The sequence below is a fragment of the Clarias gariepinus genome, chromosome 9, assembly GCF_024256425.1.
Source record: "Clarias gariepinus isolate MV-2021 ecotype Netherlands chromosome 9, CGAR_prim_01v2, whole genome shotgun sequence".
Taxonomy (NCBI): Eukaryota; Metazoa; Chordata; class Actinopteri; order Siluriformes; family Clariidae; genus Clarias; species Clarias gariepinus.
Genome location: NC_071108.1, coordinates 7,862,029 through 7,881,444, shown reverse-complemented (window position 1 = coordinate 7,881,444; position 19,416 = coordinate 7,862,029). Strand labels below are relative to the sequence as shown.

Here is a 19,416-nt window from a genome sequence, read left to right as displayed (position 1 = left end):
CATGTGAAAAACATGCAAAATCCATGCACACAGACCCAAGGTGGGAATCGAACTGGGAACCTGAAGGTACAAGACGACAGTGCTAACATGCGTATGATGCCAGGTGATAAATTTGACATTGCGGTCAGTATTTTCGCAGAAATGGTTCCTGAGAACCAAGTGGTACCATAACTGGGATGATGTCGATGGCTGAGGAATGAAATCCCGTCCCATACTCTGGTCAGATCAGAAAAAAGAAATAATCGGTCATGTTGAACCCAAAATGCAGCAGAAGACTGGTTCGGCACATTAGCTTGAGAAGTTGTGCACTGCTTTGAGAAGTTTCACCTTCAAGCAAACATTCTCAACTCTTGATACAAAGATTTAGGGTTCAGAGAAAATAGTGAAAAAGTTAAGTCTACAAAATAGTCATTTTTGGAAGGAAACCAAACGACTATTATGACATAAGATACTGTGTATTAGAGCTGAAACCATGAACCAAATAGGATATGAAAATAATATAGTTTGCAATAGCAGTATGAAGTCCAGTCCATGATATTTTTTCAACGACACAATAAATGATTCGCGTCACTGAGTCACTATCCTATATTAGAGGTGCTCCGAGTCAATCCCCTAAAGAGTCGATTCTTTAAGTCCAGGTATTGAGTGATTAAAAAAAAAAAAAATAAACCCAACGCTCGCTTCCACAAACAGAAAATGATTTGCACATTAACATTTTTGTTCTGCAATGAAAAGCTTCTGTAGAGGAAATGAGTGTGTGTGTGTTCCTGCTTAGCCATGGTACCTCCTCCTATCCCAGGTGTACTTCTGCACTTGTCCTGATATTTATGTAAATCTCATGCAAGCGCGCCTGTAAACACCAAGTGCCACTTTGCATTTCATTTTTGTACCATAATTTATTTAGAACAAATTATATAAAAAAATAAATAAAAAAAAAAACATTTTGACAAGTGCACTGTGCCTTGTATTTGAATATCAAAATAAATATTTGTTGGTACATTTTCAAACTAATCCAAATAATCAATTAGTAAATAATTCATAGAATTACTACATCTATTATGGTAAGTACTTAAATGCATAATTAAGTGTATATACAGCAATCAGGAACAACATTAAGACCACCCGCCTAATACTGAGTAGGTCCCCACTTAATGCCACCAAAATAGTTATGACCTGTGTGTTCTGCCACCTTTCTACAATAACCAGCATTAAACACTACACGGACCAAACTTTGCTCTGATTGTGCATCAGTGAGATCTGCTCAAATTGCTGAACAGGTTAATGCTGGTACTTAGAGAAAGGTGTCTGACCACACAGCACTGTGTGTTTTTAAACACATTGTTTTGGGGACCGGCTCAATATTACGAGCTCTTTAATGATTTAAGAATCTTCCGATTCTTTTCCGAAGTTTTTTTTTGTTTATGATTGTGAGCGACACTTGCCGTACCTGAAATCGTAGGACACACTGGTCGTGGCCGAGCCTGAAGTGCTTGCTGCATCTGTTGAGTCCTGATCCAGACTGAACGTTCGTCCTGAACTCGTACTATACAAAAAGAGAGATGAAATAAAAAAATTAAGTTCCGCGCAAACATTAATTAGTTCTTTCCTCCTCCTTCCCGTCTCAGAGACCACTCGAAGGCCCAAAGCAAACAAGATCACTCGGTACTGTACAGTACGCTGCATTTACTCAATCTCACGAGCTCTCAATCTCATGAGCGCTCGCCTGTAATAGAAATCAGGATTCAAATGAACCTACGTGGGTCAGGAAGCCGAACCAAACATGGCCTTTTCTCAACGACCGAACTGTATTTCTGGCTTTTTTTTCCCTCTACGTCGACAAGCTCTCAAACTCCCTTACTTGTGCTTAAAAATGCGTCTGTGCTCTGACTGTCCCTGCACTGTTTACCACACTCTTATTATTCAAGCCTGCTAGGGAGATGATAACCTTTAGTGAGAAGTGTAATTAAATCGCTTCATTCTCCTTCTTGCTAAAAATGATTTTGGTTGGGGGGGGGGATAAAAACCCCCGACAAAACCTTTTAGACTACTCTAAAGGGGACCGCATGCAAATTAAAGTGATTGTTCAGAAGTCAATAACTGGCTGTTTAATTCAATTGGAAGAAAAGAGAAAGGTTAAGCGCGCAACATGCTCAGACATACACGCCCACGGAAAGAGAGAGAGAGAGATAGAGAGAAAGAAAGAAGGAAAAGTCAAAGGAGCAGAGCTGGCGCTTGATTATTATTAAAAGATTCCATTGTTATAACGCATGTGGACAATGAGAGGCGGTGTTCCACTTCTTAGCCACTGATAAGACCGTCGCCGGTGGGAGGATAAAAAGATGAACCCCGAATGCTACAGCTACAGCACACAAAGTGCTGTAACATACGATCAAGTGCAAAAGTTGGCAAACCCTTACAATAAAGGAAGCACATACTGTACATACATACTAATGTAATGTAATGGATGCATTCTTATATAATGTATTATTCTGTCGAATATAATTCTTTAATACCTTGGACGCTCATGGACTCTCTGCAAAGTTGGGGATCTTCTGAACATTATTTCCATCCTTTCAGTTATAGTGCACACTGTGCCTCATGTTTAGGACTGCTGTCTTATTTCGGTCTTATTGCAATTTTTTCAGTCTGTCTGAACGCACAAATCTAATGTTTTTATTCAGATTCACTTTGGTATGTAGTTCAAGATTGGATACAAGGTCATGTGACTTGAATGAAAACGGGCAGACCGGAATTTGGCACCTTTTTGCTCAAGACTTTGTGCTTGTGTAGGGTGCTCGACACCGTGCAATATCTGTTAAAGCAACTAAAGCGAAACCTGGCCTTCTTCCTTCTTCTTGACCTCAAAAATACAGCCGACTAACTGGTTGCTGTCCTGCAGAGCAAAATCCCAAGGGAATGTTAGCTAAAATCGCATCTGATGTTTGAAATGAACGAGCTCTCACACAAATTCATCACAGGTCTTGTGCGAGTAAGGACGTCTCGATGAGTGCATGCATGGCGTCGTATCACAGGACAGACGTGTCCATGTTATAATCAGATAAAAGTCAAGGTGAACGATCATGACATGCAAATCTGATCGTCTTCTTTCGGCTGCTCGCGTTTGGGGTCGCCACAGCAAACTACAGTATGTCTCCATCTAACTCTGTCTACCATGTCTTCCGTCGTCACTCCATTCGTCTCCTGCATGTCCTCCTTTCATCGCATACATAAACTCTCCTGCAGCTCCATCTCACATTCTAACATTCTCCTCCCGATGTAACACTCATCTCTGCTCTGCTTCTGTTCAAACCACCTTAATCTGGTTCACCTAACTTTGTCCTCAAACGGTCACCATACCTGCATATCCGATCAGACAAAAAAAAAAAATAATAATCTGAATTGTAATGTGAATGTAGCCTAAGAGTTTCAGTTCCATGCACAATCCGTGTGGGTGTAAACCTTTGCATTGAGCTGTAGGAGAAAATAGAGAACTCCTAAAACAGCAGATTGACATTAATACTTTTTATACTGTATATAAACTATTCATACAACACCATACTGTATACATTAGTTCTAAAATGTTTTATTCCTCTTATACCGCAGGAGGTTACCTCTGAGGCATCAATTTCCTATTTATTAAAAAACAACGAATCATTATTAACAATTAAGTTACGTTTAATGTCGTGGAACAATCATGAAATAAGTTAGTTTCTGTAATAATAACTACGAATAGTTGTTTGTTTAACAACCTTTATTATCTGCTGTGCAAATTGTTGACACTGGAGACGACTTACAAAAATAATACACATCTCCTTAACAATTACACTGTTTATCATTATTATGTGGAGCGTTCGCCATACACGTCCCCGTGTAAACTGTTACAATAATGCATTAGAGCTGCTGTTATTAAAATAAAATAAATAAATAAATAAATAAATAAATAAATAAATCAACACTTTAGAAATCTGCCGTATTCCATTTCGAGAGCTTTAACATTCCGATCACGAGGGTAACTTTAAGCTGTCTAGAATCATGCTGGGCCAATTCCTCGGTCTCACCTTTTTAAGCTCTGCAGCTCGTCGAGCGTGAAGTCGAAGATGTTAGCCATGTGGTGATTGGAGCTCCAGGTGGACGTCATCTCGTTCTGCGGGGAGAGGATCGTTAAACACCACCACTACCAGCACGGTGTCCATTATCCTGCTCTGAATTGCTGACGCTCAGGTAGCATTACTCTTACTACAATGAGCAGCTGTGCTATTACTGCAACCCTGATGCGCTCTTTGAAGCTCAGCGTTTCGGCGGGGGGATTTTAGATGCCATTAGCCCTTCGATGGTTTTAGCGTGGAGTGTCAGGAGGTTGTTGTTAAAGAAAAACAGGCCTAGGGACCGGAACGCAGAGGGATTTGTCATTAAAAGCGAAGCGTAATCGCTTTAGGAGTAGACAGACAGTTAAGAGAGGAAAAAAAAAGGAGAGATTGCATGTGTGTGTGTGTGTGTGCATGTAAGGGAGAGAGAGAGATGGACATGAAACGTAAAGACTGTGTGGCATGAGTGTGATGAGTGGAGCAGAAAATAAGATCACAAAGGCACAAAGGGCTGTCAGAATGCGAGCACGAGTGCAAAGAGGAGGCAGCAATATATAAAATTGAACTCGAGTCGGCGAGGTTTACAAAGTCAATGCTGTCATGCACAATAGACCTGAATGAAATAATGTACAGAGCAAAACAGAGTGGTGAAAGAGCAAGCCGGGGTTGCAGCAGACTAATCGTTTTCGTGTTCAGTCCCACGCCACAGTTCGACAGAGGCAGAAATCCAGTTGCAGGAGAGGAGCGAGGCTGAGAACTCTTTAACTTGAGCAGTGACACACTGTCGTAAGGTGGTTAGAAGCAGAGCTTACGTTGGGAATAGCATCCTCCAGCAGCCACTTAGACCTCTTCTTCCTCCGCTTCTCTGCTGGAGCGCAACTAGCGAGGAGACGCAAAAAGGAAAAACAACTTGACTTTAATCACCAGTGGTCAGAGGTGCCAACATTTGCTAACAACTACGTTCTTGCAGGCTGAAAGCAAAAGCAGAATTTTATCTCAAAACCCAAAAACAGAAAAAAAACGGAGTCGACCTGGACGCCTGCTGACGGGGGAGTTGAACCCGCAGGAATGTCTGAAACAAACCATTTATTCATGCTCTACAGCCGGGTCCATGTCGGACATTAAACATAATAAATAAATAACAAAAATTATAATAATGATAATAATAATAATAATCTTCTTCTTCTTCTTTGTCTTTCGGGTCTTCCCTTTCAGGGGTCGCCACAGCGAATCATCTGCCTCTATCTAACCCTATCCTCTGCATCCTCTTCTCTCCCACTAACTAACCTCATGTCCTCTCTCATTACATCCATAAATCAACAATAATAATAATAATAATAATAGTAGTAAGTTATGTCTGTAGGGCTGGAGTAGCTCAGCCGTCAAGGTGTTGGACTACTGGATCAGAAGGTCCCAGGTTTAAATCCCAAATGGCATAAAATGTAAATTGCTCTGGAAATTATGTAAATTTTATATATATATATATAATTTTTTGTTTTTGTTTGTTTTTTTTAACCAAAACACAAATAAATTGATAAAATCACATAATACATACTACATAATACAGCTAATATAATATAAACGAACATGTATGGCAGGTCCACAAATGCTCCAGTTTTCTCTGAGGAGATGTTTTTTTTTTTTCATTTTTTTTTTTGAAGGAGTCTCCAGGTCAACCCTAACGCTTCTGACATAGGGAGGTTTTCACAACAACAACAAAAAAACCTTTGTGGTCCCTTTTATATATAAAGAAATAAAAAAAATGATGACTGGCAAATTGTTTTGCTGTAAACACTTCGAGATGTGCTGTTATTAGAAAATAATCCATTTCTGTGAGCAAAGAGCAAAAGCTTTCATAACCTGCAGGCAGCCACACGCGTCCTCACTGATGGATTACGTTATGTGCACGTTCTCATAACCCTTGTGCTTCCTTGTTCCCAAGAGTCAAAAATGCTTATTTTTTATTTATTTTTTTTTACAGAAATGTAATATCGCAAAAAAAAGGTCAACGTTACAGCCGGTGTTAAATTCTGTGCAGTGGATGGAAACGCTCATACGAAATTATTATTATTGTCTCAAAAAAACATGTAAAAAAAGAAAAAATTATAATAATGAAGACATCTAGTCAAATAAGATATTTCCTACTTTCTATCAAATCCTGTCTGTCTAACAGAGACAGAAAAACATGAGAATTTAAATGTTTCTCCAGTGAAGAGTTTGTCTGCTAGAAGAAAAACATCAACCAGTAGGGGATACCTGCCATAATTGCCTCCCTGCGTGGCACTTTAATCCCAATCAACACTTCAAAGCCATGCTAATAAGTAAAACAATTTTCGCATGTTTTTTTTTTTTTCTCTATCGAGATGAGAATGATGAGCTCTCGGCTTCATCTAGGTGTTTGTATAAACACACAGCATCGTTTCAATTATAAAGCGATGCAGTCTGCAAAACTGCGCACGGGTGCATGTTTACGAGGGCTCAGGTTAATACCCGAGACCTCTGCAAATGATATATTTCGGTATGTCTAGTCGAGCGTAGCTGTGGTTAAAATGCAAAGTAAGGTACGTACAGATGTTCCTTGTCGTTTCATGGGAACAAGCTTTTTTTTTTTTTACATGTAGTGCAAACAGACTGTAACACTGTCTAATTCAAATGTAGAGTCAAGTATGGCTTGTCTGTGTGAGTGTGTGCTAACCAAAAATAAACAAAACAAGTATGGTGCATGTTTATGAGAGAAACACTTTATGGACATTGAAGGCACCACTCGAGGACTGAATCAAGTGCACTCCATTAAGAAATGTTTCTAGTGAAGGATGCTAGGATAAATGAAGTGTAATGCAGTCTGTTTATACACATACAGAACACATCATGACGAATATTATCAGAATATACTACCTTAGATTTTGTAAAATTATATATACACACACACACACACAGTCAGGAAAACAAAAACTGGTATAATTATTTGAATACAAAATTAATTGCTACACATGGTACATATTAATACAGGTCATTATAGGACAATATTTTGATAATATAATAATATTATTATAATATAATATACATCATACTTTTTTCTTTCCTGAAGTGTGTACATTTTTTGCCGCTGTATATATTAGGGGTGCAACAATCAGTCAACATTATCGACTAAAATCAATAATCTAATTAGCTGGCGATAAATTCAAAGCATTTATTTGTTCATGATGTCATCGCGCTTGATTTCTCGCGCTAACTGTGAGCTGTGATCACTACAAGTGACATCACAGAGGTGTTGGGCTTACTGGAGTGAAGTGAGTAAAAGCGTGATGGCAAACACCTTCACAAGCAAAAATTTGTGAGAACATTTCACTTCATTTAACTCGAGCAAGACACCAGAGTGAAAAAATACTTTTTGTTGGAGGGGGCGTGGCCGCTTTGTGAACGACGCAAGAGTCAGGTTAGTAGGAAAGGATTCACACCATATAGATAGAAGATTATATATATGGCATTAGATACAGTAACTAAGTAACACATACAACAGCCCATTGGTATTTTAAGATTGGCTGTTCTGGAGCAGTTCTTGTAAGAAGAGTATTGTGTCAAATGCATTTGCAAAACCCATCATCAAGCACCATGATGAAACTCATCCTTATGAAAACCTTCCCAGGTGGGCAAACCAAAACTTACCTCTGCTTCTCTGAGAAGAAGTTAATTTAGAGTTACCAGCCTCAGAAATCACCAGTTAACAAACAGCACCTCAGATTAGAGTCGTTATGGAGGCTTTACAGAACATAAGTAGCAGATACATCTCAATATCAACTGTTCAAAAAAGAAATTATTGTATATTTTACATGCCTTTAGCATTGTTATACAATGTAGAAAAGCAAAAGTCAGAAAATCCCATTGAACTGGAAAGTGTGTCCAAACTTTTGACTCGTAGTGTATGTATACAGAATCAGCCTAAAAAATGTATACACACCTCAGGAAAAGAAAAACTTGTAAAAATACTTAAATACTAAATTTATTGCTATATGCTACATGTTGATATATATGAAAAGATTATGGTAATAATGAACAATCATAATAATAATATCAAATTCTTATTATTCATGTAAATTATTGATATAATGAACATCCTTTTTTCCCTTTATACAAAGTGATTGGAAGTTTTTTGTAGAGTGTTTCACATTTTTCCATGTAGAACTAATGTTTTGCTGCAGTCAGAAGCACTCCATATACTGTACGTACGCTCACCATGAATGTGAATGTCATGGCAATATTGGGCTTACAATGATTTCTTTGAACTGTTTTTCCCCCTTAGGCAGAATGATTGTACAACATGCATATTTAATAGAAGAAAACCACAAGAATTTCATTCTGGGTTTTCTAAAATCAACTTAGGGTCAAACTTATACATACACCCACTTACATACATTATTAATTCAGTGGTGCTGAAAGTCCCAGAATGTCCCAAAAAGCCTTTCAACTTTCAGTTAGTGATAAATGACTACAGAAAGCCATAAAAAAGCTATCAGAAGTCAAGTTTGCAGGCTGGAACTGGAAACAGGACTTCTTATGGCTTTCTTTCAATAATGGCTTTTTTCTTGCTACTCTTCCATAAAAGGCCAGATTTGTGGAGCGCACGACTAATAGTTGTCCTGTGGACAGATTACCCACCTAAGCCGTGGATCTCTGCAGATTCTCCAGAGTTACCGTTGGCCTCCTGTACGCTTCTTTGATTAATGCTCTCCTGTCAGTTTAGGTGGACGCCCATGTCCTGGTAGGTTTGCACCTGGCCATACTTCTTCCATTTGTCGGATAATGGATCGAACAGTGCTCTGTAAGATGTTTAAAGCTTGGGATCCTTTTTTATAACCTAACGTTGAATTAAATTTCTCCACACCTTTATCCCTGACCTGTCTGGTGTGTTCCTCAGGGTTCGTGAACACATGCTGTGTCAGAAAGAAACCCCTGGTCTGAAATCCATACTTTCAAACTTAACTAAAGTAGCTGACCACAAAGGCAAAGGTTTCTGGAGAAAGCTTTTGACCACAGATGTGCTTAGAGGAGTAAAGATGAGGCGATCAACCCCAAGAACACTGCAGCAAATGTTAAGCATATGGGGATGGAGTAGCCTGATGCTTTGTGGTTGTTTTGCTGCCAGTGGACCTGATGTATTGCATAAAATGGATGAAATAATAAAGAAGGAATTCTCCAGCATAACCTTAAATCATCAGCTAGACGATTGAAAATTGGACAAACTTGAGTTCCAATCGAAAAATGACACACACACACACACACATCAAAGCTGGTTGTGGAAAAGAATTAACATACTGTATAGCTTTTGGAGTCCAAGTCTAGGCAATGCTTAAAAGTCAGGTCTGTGCCAGGAAAAATAACAAATTTAAATTGAACGTTAGCAAGAAGAGTGGTCAGACGTCCAACCAGAATTTTGCCAAATGCTTCTAAATCTAAAACATGCTAAGGGATATTTAACCAACTATTCAATAATCTGTATGCAGTATTATTTGGAAAAATGTATGTTGTATTATCACTCTGTCCCAGAAAAAGACCAGTTCTAAACCATATATTTCTGTGACATTTGTGTCCATGATGAGTGTGTGCATGCAAACTTCTGACCGCAGCTTTATTGTGAAGCTGTATTGTGAGAATACGGTCTACTCTTGTAATTTCCCCAACAGTCATGTTTGTGTCAACTCGCTTGCCTCTTCCACTTACCTGTTGCGGGTCACTCCTTTCTTGCAGCCTCTGCGCCCTTCGCTTTTTGGGGCCTTTTCAGGAAAAAGCTTGGAGGGGGGGTTGGGGGGAACTCTCGTCCTCAGCCGGAAGATACATTTCCTCTTCTTGATCTCCTTTCCGCAGAGAAACCTAGACAAACGTTTCTACATTACAGCCCAAATGCATTTTTATTCCATTATAGTGGTACCTCTGCAAATTTTGCATGAAATTTACGGCATACGAGCGGACAAAACTATCGGCGGCCAAGTTGCACGTATGTCTGGGAGTTAACAAATGATTTATTTATTTTTACATTTTTACATTTTGTGCAAGATTTATTTAGGACATAGTACCATGCGTACCAAGAATGTTCGCTAGGATGGTGGTTCAGTTTAATTTTTAAGGCAGCCGGTACCGAGAGGAATCATCGATTAAGGTGAGGCTTATATCTATTTATTAAATTTTTTACTTTATTTACACATCTTTTCTAAATGCTTTGATTGTTTTTATGTGCAAAAAATATTATCGTGTTGGAAATCAGTAATATTGGTAATATTTTTGGGTGGCTGGAACGAATTATCTGCATTTACATTATTTCCTATGGGAAAATGTGTTTTGCGATACAAATCTCGCCTCCGGAACAAATTAAACAAGTGAATGGTTATCAGTTTTCTTGATGATGCCTTATAATCAAAAGCATTAAAATTCCTGATCATGCTGTGATTTTTTTTTTTTACCTCAAGTTGTCTTTCCATAGCATATGCCAACAAGTACTGTAATATTACTACTTTTATGTTTGTTTTGTTATATTACTATTAATATTCACATACTATAAATTCTTGGGAAGAAACATTCCTTCTCAAACCTGAGCAGTTATTGGATTTCAAATGTGCAAATATTCCCATTTAACGAAGAGTTTAACTTTGAAAAAAAAAGCCCCAAAGTAAGAAAAAAAAAGTTTTTTACCACTCATGTTGTAACAGCTAAACACTCATGTCTTTTAGAATTAGTTTTTACTTTAGACAAAAACATTTTAAAATACACTTATTAATACACTGCCTAGACAAAAAAAAAAAAAGTCACCCACACTAATAACTCGTTGCACTGCCTTTTGCTTTGATCTTGTATTGATGATGGGAGAGTTGGACCTCTACGTAAACTCTTGGACATCCCAAAGATTCTCAATAAGGTTAAAGTCTAGACTCTGTAGTGGTCAATCCACAATCCACATGTGAAAATGATATCTCCTGCTCCCGGAACCACTTTATTATTTATTTTTTTTTGAGCTCGATGAACCTAGGCATTTACATCTTGGGATATAACCGTGCCATCAGGAAAGAAAAAAATCCATTGATGGGGGGGGAAACCTGGTTATTCAGTATATTTAGATCATCAGTTCACTTTATTTTATTGCCACATAATGTTGCTGAGTCCAGACCTGACCAACAGCAGCAACTCCAGATCATGATAGGTGCTTCTTCCTCTGTTCCTAACCCTGTTTTTTCTACGATTTGATTTCACTACACCTTTAAGTAATCTCTCATCACGCTCATTCAAGCTGATATGATCACCACCTGTCCAGAAAACCACCGTAGACAAAGACAGAAGATGTCTTACTTGCTTTTGTAGTTGTTGAGAGCATCGAGGATGAGCTGGCCTCTCTCTGAAGGAGGAGTGTTCGCAAGCTGGTGGAGCAGGAAGAAATGTACAAGTAAGAAACATACCATGTGGGACGTGGTACAACATGAAACATTTCACACCTTGAGTCGTCGTTTCTAAATACTTGAAAACGCGTGTGGCACGTGTCAAGTTGTACATTGCAACAAAGCAGATTGCCATTACACACGTTAAATACAGTACGACAATGCAGTCGGTCAGGAGGAGCTTTGCATGTGTTTTATGAATGCGTTCTCTGGCTGTGTGACCTTGCCCAGCTGGAAATGATCCCAGTTGTTGCTGATGAAGCTGAGGATTTCCTCCAGTTCAAAGTACTTTTTCTTACTCTGGACTCCGAGGTTGTACAGGGCCAGATGCACCACATCCACCCTGCAGGAGGAAAACGATAGGGAAATTTTAAACTTACATATCTGGGACTTTAATGTATCTCCACCCTGAACCACTTAACCACATAAATATGCTTATAATATGTTTCAGTTTGCATTTCAGAGAGACTGCCATGTTCTTGCCCAGTAACAAAATATCATCACACCAGGGTTCGAGTCAAATCCCAGCTAGTGTCTTTTAAATCTTTAGATTCTCTTTAGATTACATGGGGCCACTTAGCAACAGAAATACGCTTATACAGACTTTTGTGCAAGGTGTTTAGAGATCCTGGTGCTAATTTGCTGGTTGGTGTTGTATCTGTGATATTCCTGTAAGCTGTTTGTTGACATCACAAGGGGACCCTGTTATTGCTCACAGTTACAAAACGTTTAAACCGGAGGAAAAATTTTAAATGTCAAACGTAGCGATTATAAGGTTTTATAGTTCGTGTCGAAAACCTAAAAAACTACAAGCACACTTTCTTTCTCACTCACCATTTCTCAGACTGGCATTTAAATGGGAAATCGAAACACAGAAGATGTCAAGATGTTGGAAGCAAAGTTCCAGAATGAAGGCAATTATACGACTGTAGTGCCATGCGATGTCATGTCTACAATTTTGCAAGCATGATGGTGATGGTGGTATTAACATGCAATCTGAAACTTTGGAAGCTAAACCCAGATGAGACAGATGAGCTGGTGAGAGAGCTGGATGTAAAATGATGCTCAATTGCTGTCTTTAATTGGAAATTAAGTGTGGGCTAATCACACAGGATCACTATGAACAGACTCGTTTGTCAGTAAAATGAAAGAGGTTAAGAGCTAGGGAATTTAATCAATGATGTAATTCAATCCATCTTTTGTTAATCAATTCAATTAACTGTTTTTTCAATTCCATTAATTATTAGGTTAGTTTTCAATAAGAATCGAGTTATACGTTTAAAATGAATAAAATTTTAAATGGTCTAAAATCGATTTGCAAACCGTCTGAATCTTTCACAAATACTCGCATTTTGTCAAAATATTGCTATTTTGTTTTTTAGATTGGTGCAATATCACCACCTACTGGACGGGAGTGTGGAGCGGAAGCTTGGCAGAGGAAAAAAAGATTATCGCTTGACTATGAGACATGTTTTCAATGCTTAAATATTCTAGCGCGTTTTAATGCTTTAAATGTGTAAGAAATATAGCTGCTCAAGACTAAGTAGACAACAAATAAATTAAATTGAAAATCATTCATTAATCCATCGTCCATACTGCTTATCCTGTATAGGGTCACAGGGGTATGGAGCCTATCCCAAGAGACACTGGGTGCCAGGGGGCCGATCCATCACACGGCACATACACACACATTCACACACTACAGGCAATTTGAGAACCTTAACTAGCCTAATCTGCATGTCTTGGGAGGAAGCCAGATAGAGAAAACCCATCAAACACATGAATACTCCACGCACACAGACCCCGAGACGGGAATCGAACCCTTGATCCTGGTGGTGCGAGGCGACAGTGCTAACCACTACTGTAAGCCACCTCAAAACAAATCATCTACCAGCTTTCTGATATTTTTTTTTTTTTTTTATAATAAATCAAACCTCAAACACAACCGAAGATCACAGGAGTTATAAATACAACAGATTTTTCCTTAAAGCATGCAAAAATCTACATTTTTTTTGGACAGCTCACAATAAATCTGCATAATCATTTACATGCTGGCTGGAATCCATAACCTTTTTGACCAAGAGATTACAGCCATTTAAACTTTAGATTTTCTTGTCAGAATGAAATGGATATTACGCACATTAGGGAATTTAAAGGCCAGAATAACGGCGTTCGAGCCAAGCAAATTATTTGATAAGGACTTCTAAATTTATCTCCTGCTCGGACCAACACGGCCGATCATTTCGCTTAATCGTTCCTGAAAGGACATTAACTGAATAATTCAAGAGGAAAACTACAATATGTGACATGCATCAGGAAGCCTGTAATGTAATGCTCTACTTGACACTTTACAGGGAAGCATCATGGCCAATCAATACTAAGCTCTTCTGAGTGATCGCTTTCGTCTTATGATGAAATATATCCGTACTGTTGGAACGCACTCGCAACAGCTGACGAACACACTACAGTATGTTGTCCTCCAGGAACAAGATTGAGAACCACTGCTTTATATGCTTTATTCATTTTTCCCAGTATCGTCTACCATCACTGTAGGTCTAGAACATCTAACAGGCAGAACCATCTGAATCTTTGAGCTATAAATTATAAAGAGAAAAAAAAAAGAAAAGAAAAAAAAAAAAAAAAAAAAAAAAAAAGACACTTACCAGCGCAGAGCCAGGCGCTTGATGTACTCCACACCCTTATTGCACACCGCACAAATGAACAAGTAAAACCTGTAGAAAAAGGGAGAGAGAAAAAAACAGTGAAATGGACAGGGAGTACTTTAAAAATGCCCAGCCTCTAAAACGAGATGAATAGTGGGCTATGCAAAACACAGCAATTTTAATGCAATGATCTCCAACTCTCCCCTAATGCCTAGTGCCATTTCCTTTGTGTGCACTACCGAACATACTGTTATAAATCACTTATCGCAGGATGCTGTCCATGAAACATTTCATTATCTCAGCTCTTTTTCTTGAAAGAACCCATCTAGCCTTTTTTTTCCCCCCTCTATACACAGGGTACATTTTAAAATGCCTATTTTACGACCCAAGTGGATTAGGGTCATTTTACATGTGGGGGTGGAGAAATACAATAATTATCAGACCATAGCTGGGATTTTAGTTCTGTCTAATTATAGGGATTAGGAAAAATTACACTGTACAGTAGCTTACCTGTTATAAAATAGTTAAAGAAATATCCCCAGGTAAGATGTACAATATACACACTATCGCTCAAAAGTTTGAGATCACTTTCTAACTCCATGATCATTCCTGATTGCTTAAACAGTTGACATCGAACTGCTACTCATGATCTGTAAAGCCTTCCTTCTGAGGCTCTAAATGAACTTTTCCCCTGCAGCAGAGGTAAGTTTTGCTATTGCTTTCCTGGTAAGGTCTTCATGAGAGCCAGTTTCATCGTGATGCTTGATGGGTTTTGCAAATGAACTTGACAAGACAGTTCTTGAAAAAACTATTTCAGAAAGACTGACATCCATGTCCTAAAATAACAACTGATAGTTGTTGTGGTTCTTGTTACATAATTACCTAATTCCATATGTGTCATTTTATAATTTTTGAAATCCCCAGTATTGTTGTAGAATGTAGAAAATAAATCACTAAACAAAAACCAAGAAATTTGCAAGTGATCCCAAACTTTTGAGCTGTACTGGATCTTATTTGAACTGATATGTCAGTCAGGATTTTACTATAAAATACAGTGGTGCCTCGGCATACGAACAACTTCTCCCACCTTAAGAATTGAAGTTTTAAAAGAAATTTGCCTTGAGATGCGAAGCATTTTCAGCATATGATTAACGGAACCTAGCCGAACCAAACGACGAGTTAGTTGCGCATCTGTCCGGGAGCAGTTAAAAACTTGTTTGTGTTACTGGAAAGCCAAGCCAGGCAAGTTTTTAAGTTTTTTTTTTTTTTGTATTTAGCTTGCATTTTGTGCAAGATTTAATGACGATTTAGCACCATGGGTCCCAAGAATGTTATAGTATGGTAGCAAGAAGAAAAGAGAGCCACTTTCAGTTTGGTTTTTAAAGAAGCCAGTGCCGAGAGGAATAATAAATTAAGGTAACGTGAGGTCTAAATGTCTATTTCATATTTTACTTCATTTACATGTCTATAAAGAATACAACAGACCCAGTATTTGCTTTGAGGATGCTAATGGAGACGTACAGAGAAGGTAATAGGGAGGTGCATTGTGTCTTTTTTGTGTAGATTTAAAGAAAGTGTATGACAGGGTGCAGAGAGAAGAGCTGTGGTGTTGTATGAGAAAGTGTGGAGTGGCAGAGAAGTATGTTAGTGGTGCAGGACATGTATGAGAGCTGTAAGACAGTGGTGAGATGTGCTGTATGGTGACAAAAGAGTTCAAGGTGGGAGGTGGGTATGCATCAAGGATCGGCTCTGAGCCCCATTATTTTTTGCTCTGGTAATGGACAGGATGACGGATAAGGTTAGACAGGAGTCTCCATGGACTATGATGTTTGCAGATGACATTGTGCTTTGTATCAAGAGCAGGGAACAGGTGAAGGAAAATCTAGAGAGGTGGAGGTACGCTTTGAAAAGTGTTTTTGATAAAAGTGTATCGGGGGGAATGAAAGGAAAAGTGTACAAGACAGTGCTGAGATCAGGGATGCTCTATGGCTTAGAGACCGTGGTAGGGAAGAAAAGACAGGAGGCAGAGCTAGAGGTAGTAGAGATGAAGGTGTTGAGGTTCTCTTTAAGAGTGACAAGGATCAAGAATGAGTTCATTAGAGGGACAACTCATGATAGATATTTTGGAGATTAAGTCAGAGAGGCCAGATTGAGGTGGTTCGGACATGTTCAGAGGAGAGATTGTAAGCATATCGGTATGGTAATATTGGTTAGCTGCATTTACATTATTTCCTATGGGAAAATGCGTTTCGTAAAACTAATTTTCGCCATATATTGTACAAATAAGATTAAATTCGTATACAGAGGTACCACTGTATAGAGACACTATACATGGTGACATATATACATGGTTTGTGTGCGTGTTCATACGAACACACCCTACCTGTGGTTTACACAGCATTTCCTTCACAAAATAATCATCAGCTCACGTTCCGCACTGTTATTTATCAGACATTCTGTAGATTAGGAAAACGTATCCCTCAAACCTTTGTTTCACTGATGGCTAGGCTAATATCTTTTCAGGCTTATCGGTGCTTCTGCTGTGCTACAAGTCATCTTTTTAAAAAGCAGAAGGTGTGATCGTGTGACATAGATACGCACCTATCTCCGAACATCATGGACTCCTGCAGGCACTGCGTGCACGCCTCGTGAAACCACTGCTCACAGCGGAAGCACTGCAGCATTTTCAGGTACCATCTAAGAGGAGATGGAAGGAAAAGATAATGGAAATGAATGCTTAGTGTTCTTATCAGGCAGACGACGTGGAGGATATCTAATAAATCAATTACGAGCTGCCCGACTTTACGCTGAGCCACACAGACAGTGTGGAATGGGAAGCATGAGTTAGGACACTCAATGTAGTGCAGGGAAATCAGAAGTAAGAACGAAGGACAGCGTACAGTCAGACGCTACACTGTTTAAGGTGACAGATCTCTGGTAAGAGTAACAAAGGAAGTAAAAGAAAAAAGAAAAAAAAAAAAAGACAAAACTACAGAGATAAGAAGAGAGAATTAAAAGGACAGGAGATTAAAAGAGCGTCCTCACTCTCCAGGTCCTCCGCAGTAGCAGTAGCACTGCTGGTGGTTGGTGCGGTGCAGAGAGTCCCACTCCAGTTCCTCTGCGTTGTAGGTAAGCACTTGCTTCATGGCCTGCAGTGCTTTGGCTATAGGGCCTTTCTTTAGAGCGCCCCCTTTCTGCCAGATAGAAGCACACACACACACACACACACACACAGACAAACAAGCTAGAACATGAGTGCCAGGTCCTGAACTACCTAGACTACTCTATCAGTATAATCACAACCACATCTATGACCAACTACATTCACCAAGAACCAGTTTAGTGAAAACAACTTGACGAGTTTGTGGATATCAAATCAAATTAGATAAAGTTTTAGCCTCATACAGTAGATCCCTTATTTCGATTCTGAACTTTGATTTGTACATTCTCCCTGTGGGTTTCCTTAGGGTTCTCCGGTGTCCTCCTTTCTCCCAATAACATATTGTGGTTAAATTGTCAATATTAACAATTAATACATGCTTGAAAATGAGCTCATGCTCCCAAACAAATATTTCTGCTTTACACAAGGCTCTGGATCCTTTGTGACTCTAACCAGTTTTCTGCTCAAACTCAAGATGCTAGTGCCGTCAGCACTTCGTCTACTCTGGTTTCCGTCCCACAGTCCAAACACATGCATGTTAGGTTAACTGGCATTCCCAAATCGCCCATAGTGTAGGAATGAGAGTGTGTGTGTCCTGTGATAGATTGGCACCCTGTCCAGGGTGTACCCCACCATGTGCTCCTGGGATAGGCGCCAGGCTGCCCGCGACCTTATATACAGGATAAAATGGTATAAAAGGTGAGTGAGTGAGTTTCGAGCGCCACCTGTAGGATTATAAAGAAAAGGTGACGTTTACCTCTTAAAATGCCTCCAAAGTCTTTTAAAAGTCAAAAGTTCACAATGAGCATGCAGGTTGAGTGGTTCTAATGTAGGCACACAGGGCTTCTAACTTTAACTAATTTGCACACGCAGTGTTTTGTTCAAGTGTGTGTAATGAGTGGGTTTCAGACTTACTCACCCACAGAGTTGGGACAAAAAAGGCTAGAAAATCACATGTGATTTTTGATAATGTAACATCATAAGATAAGTTTCTGTTGAGCCACACCGAAGTCTGGTGATACGTGAATCGTCACATAAAAGAATCGCTATTTATAACTGAATCAACGCCCCCCCCCCCCCCCCCCCCCAACCTCAATCTCTACAGATTTGCAACTTATGCTCTAAATTTTTTCATTTTATTTTTCATCATTGTAGTCACTTTCTTTGCTAGAACTTACACTCCTACAGAAACACAGTTGGGTATCCAAGTGCTGTAACATACATACATGGCCTTGCAAAAGAATACATACCATTTGAACTTTTCCGCATTGTATCACGTCACAAGCACAAACGCAAAATGCACTTGTACACATGTATTTGGAATTGTATGTTATAGACTGACACAAGGTAAAAGTGAAGGTTCACGTTCCAGCAGAACAACGACCCTTAAAATAAAGGCCAGAGACACAACGGAATGGTTTGGATCAAAGTCTATCCATGTGTTAGAACGGCCAAGTCCAGACCTAAATCCAATTGAGAATCCGTGGCAAGACTTGAAAATTGCTGCAAGACTTGCAGCTGTAATATTAGTGAAAGTTGGTTCTACAAAGTATGGACTCAGGGGGGACTGAATCCAAATGCACACTACATGTTTCAGGTTTGTACTTGTAAAAAAACATAAAAACCCATTCACTTCATAATCATGTGCCACTATGTGTTAGTTTTATTACAGAAAATCCCAATAAAATCCATTTACATTTATAGTTGTAATTTGACGAAATGTAAGAATGTTCAAGGGGTATAAATACTTCTGCAAGGCGCTGTACTAGTTTTTCACTCTACTAAAAAGGTTTGCATGGTAAAAAAAAAAAAAAAAAAAAAAAAAAAAACACACACCCATAAAATATGTAACTTAACACCCACAAAAATGTGCAAGTTTTTATGAAACGTTCAGGCGGATGCAAGAGCAGCGTTTCTTGTTCTATTCAAATCAATAAGGCAGCCATTGACAGGCAGCTAGGGTACTACTCGGAAACTCGAGGCGGGGTAAATATATGAGGCAGCTGGCAAACAGGCACAGATTAGATCATTACAGCAAGCAGGTAATGGTCCATACACTAATTCTACAATTGCAGCTGAATGTGAGG

At 39.0% G+C, this 19,416-nt stretch overlaps 1 protein-coding gene across 3 annotated transcripts in view; it reads right to left on the bottom strand.

The window, feature by feature from the left end:
* The window catches only part of phf19 (PHD finger protein 19), a 45,084-nt gene that overhangs the window by 6,454 nt on the left and 19,214 nt on the right, over positions 1-19,416 (bottom strand). For 2 of the 3 annotated variants that reach the window (XR_008361079.1, XM_053503297.1), the window contains exons 6-14: positions 17,215-17,363; positions 16,771-16,866; positions 14,170-14,238; positions 11,729-11,849; positions 11,421-11,488; positions 9,804-9,953; positions 4,898-4,964; positions 4,059-4,144; positions 1,448-1,543 (exon numbers count right to left, since the gene is read on the bottom strand). Coding sequence is in view for 2 of the 3 variants with exons in the window: in XM_053503297.1 (XP_053359272.1) it covers positions 1,448-1,543; positions 4,059-4,144; positions 4,898-4,964; positions 9,804-9,953; positions 11,421-11,488; positions 11,729-11,849; positions 14,170-14,238; positions 16,771-16,866; positions 17,215-17,363 (902 nt within the window). In the remaining variant the exon portion in view is untranslated. The remainder of the gene's footprint in view (positions 1-1,447; positions 1,544-4,058; positions 4,145-4,897; positions 4,965-9,803; positions 9,954-11,420; positions 11,489-11,728; positions 11,850-14,169; positions 14,239-16,770; positions 16,867-17,214; positions 17,364-19,416) is intronic. The other variant, XM_053503298.1, reaches the window with a different exon arrangement.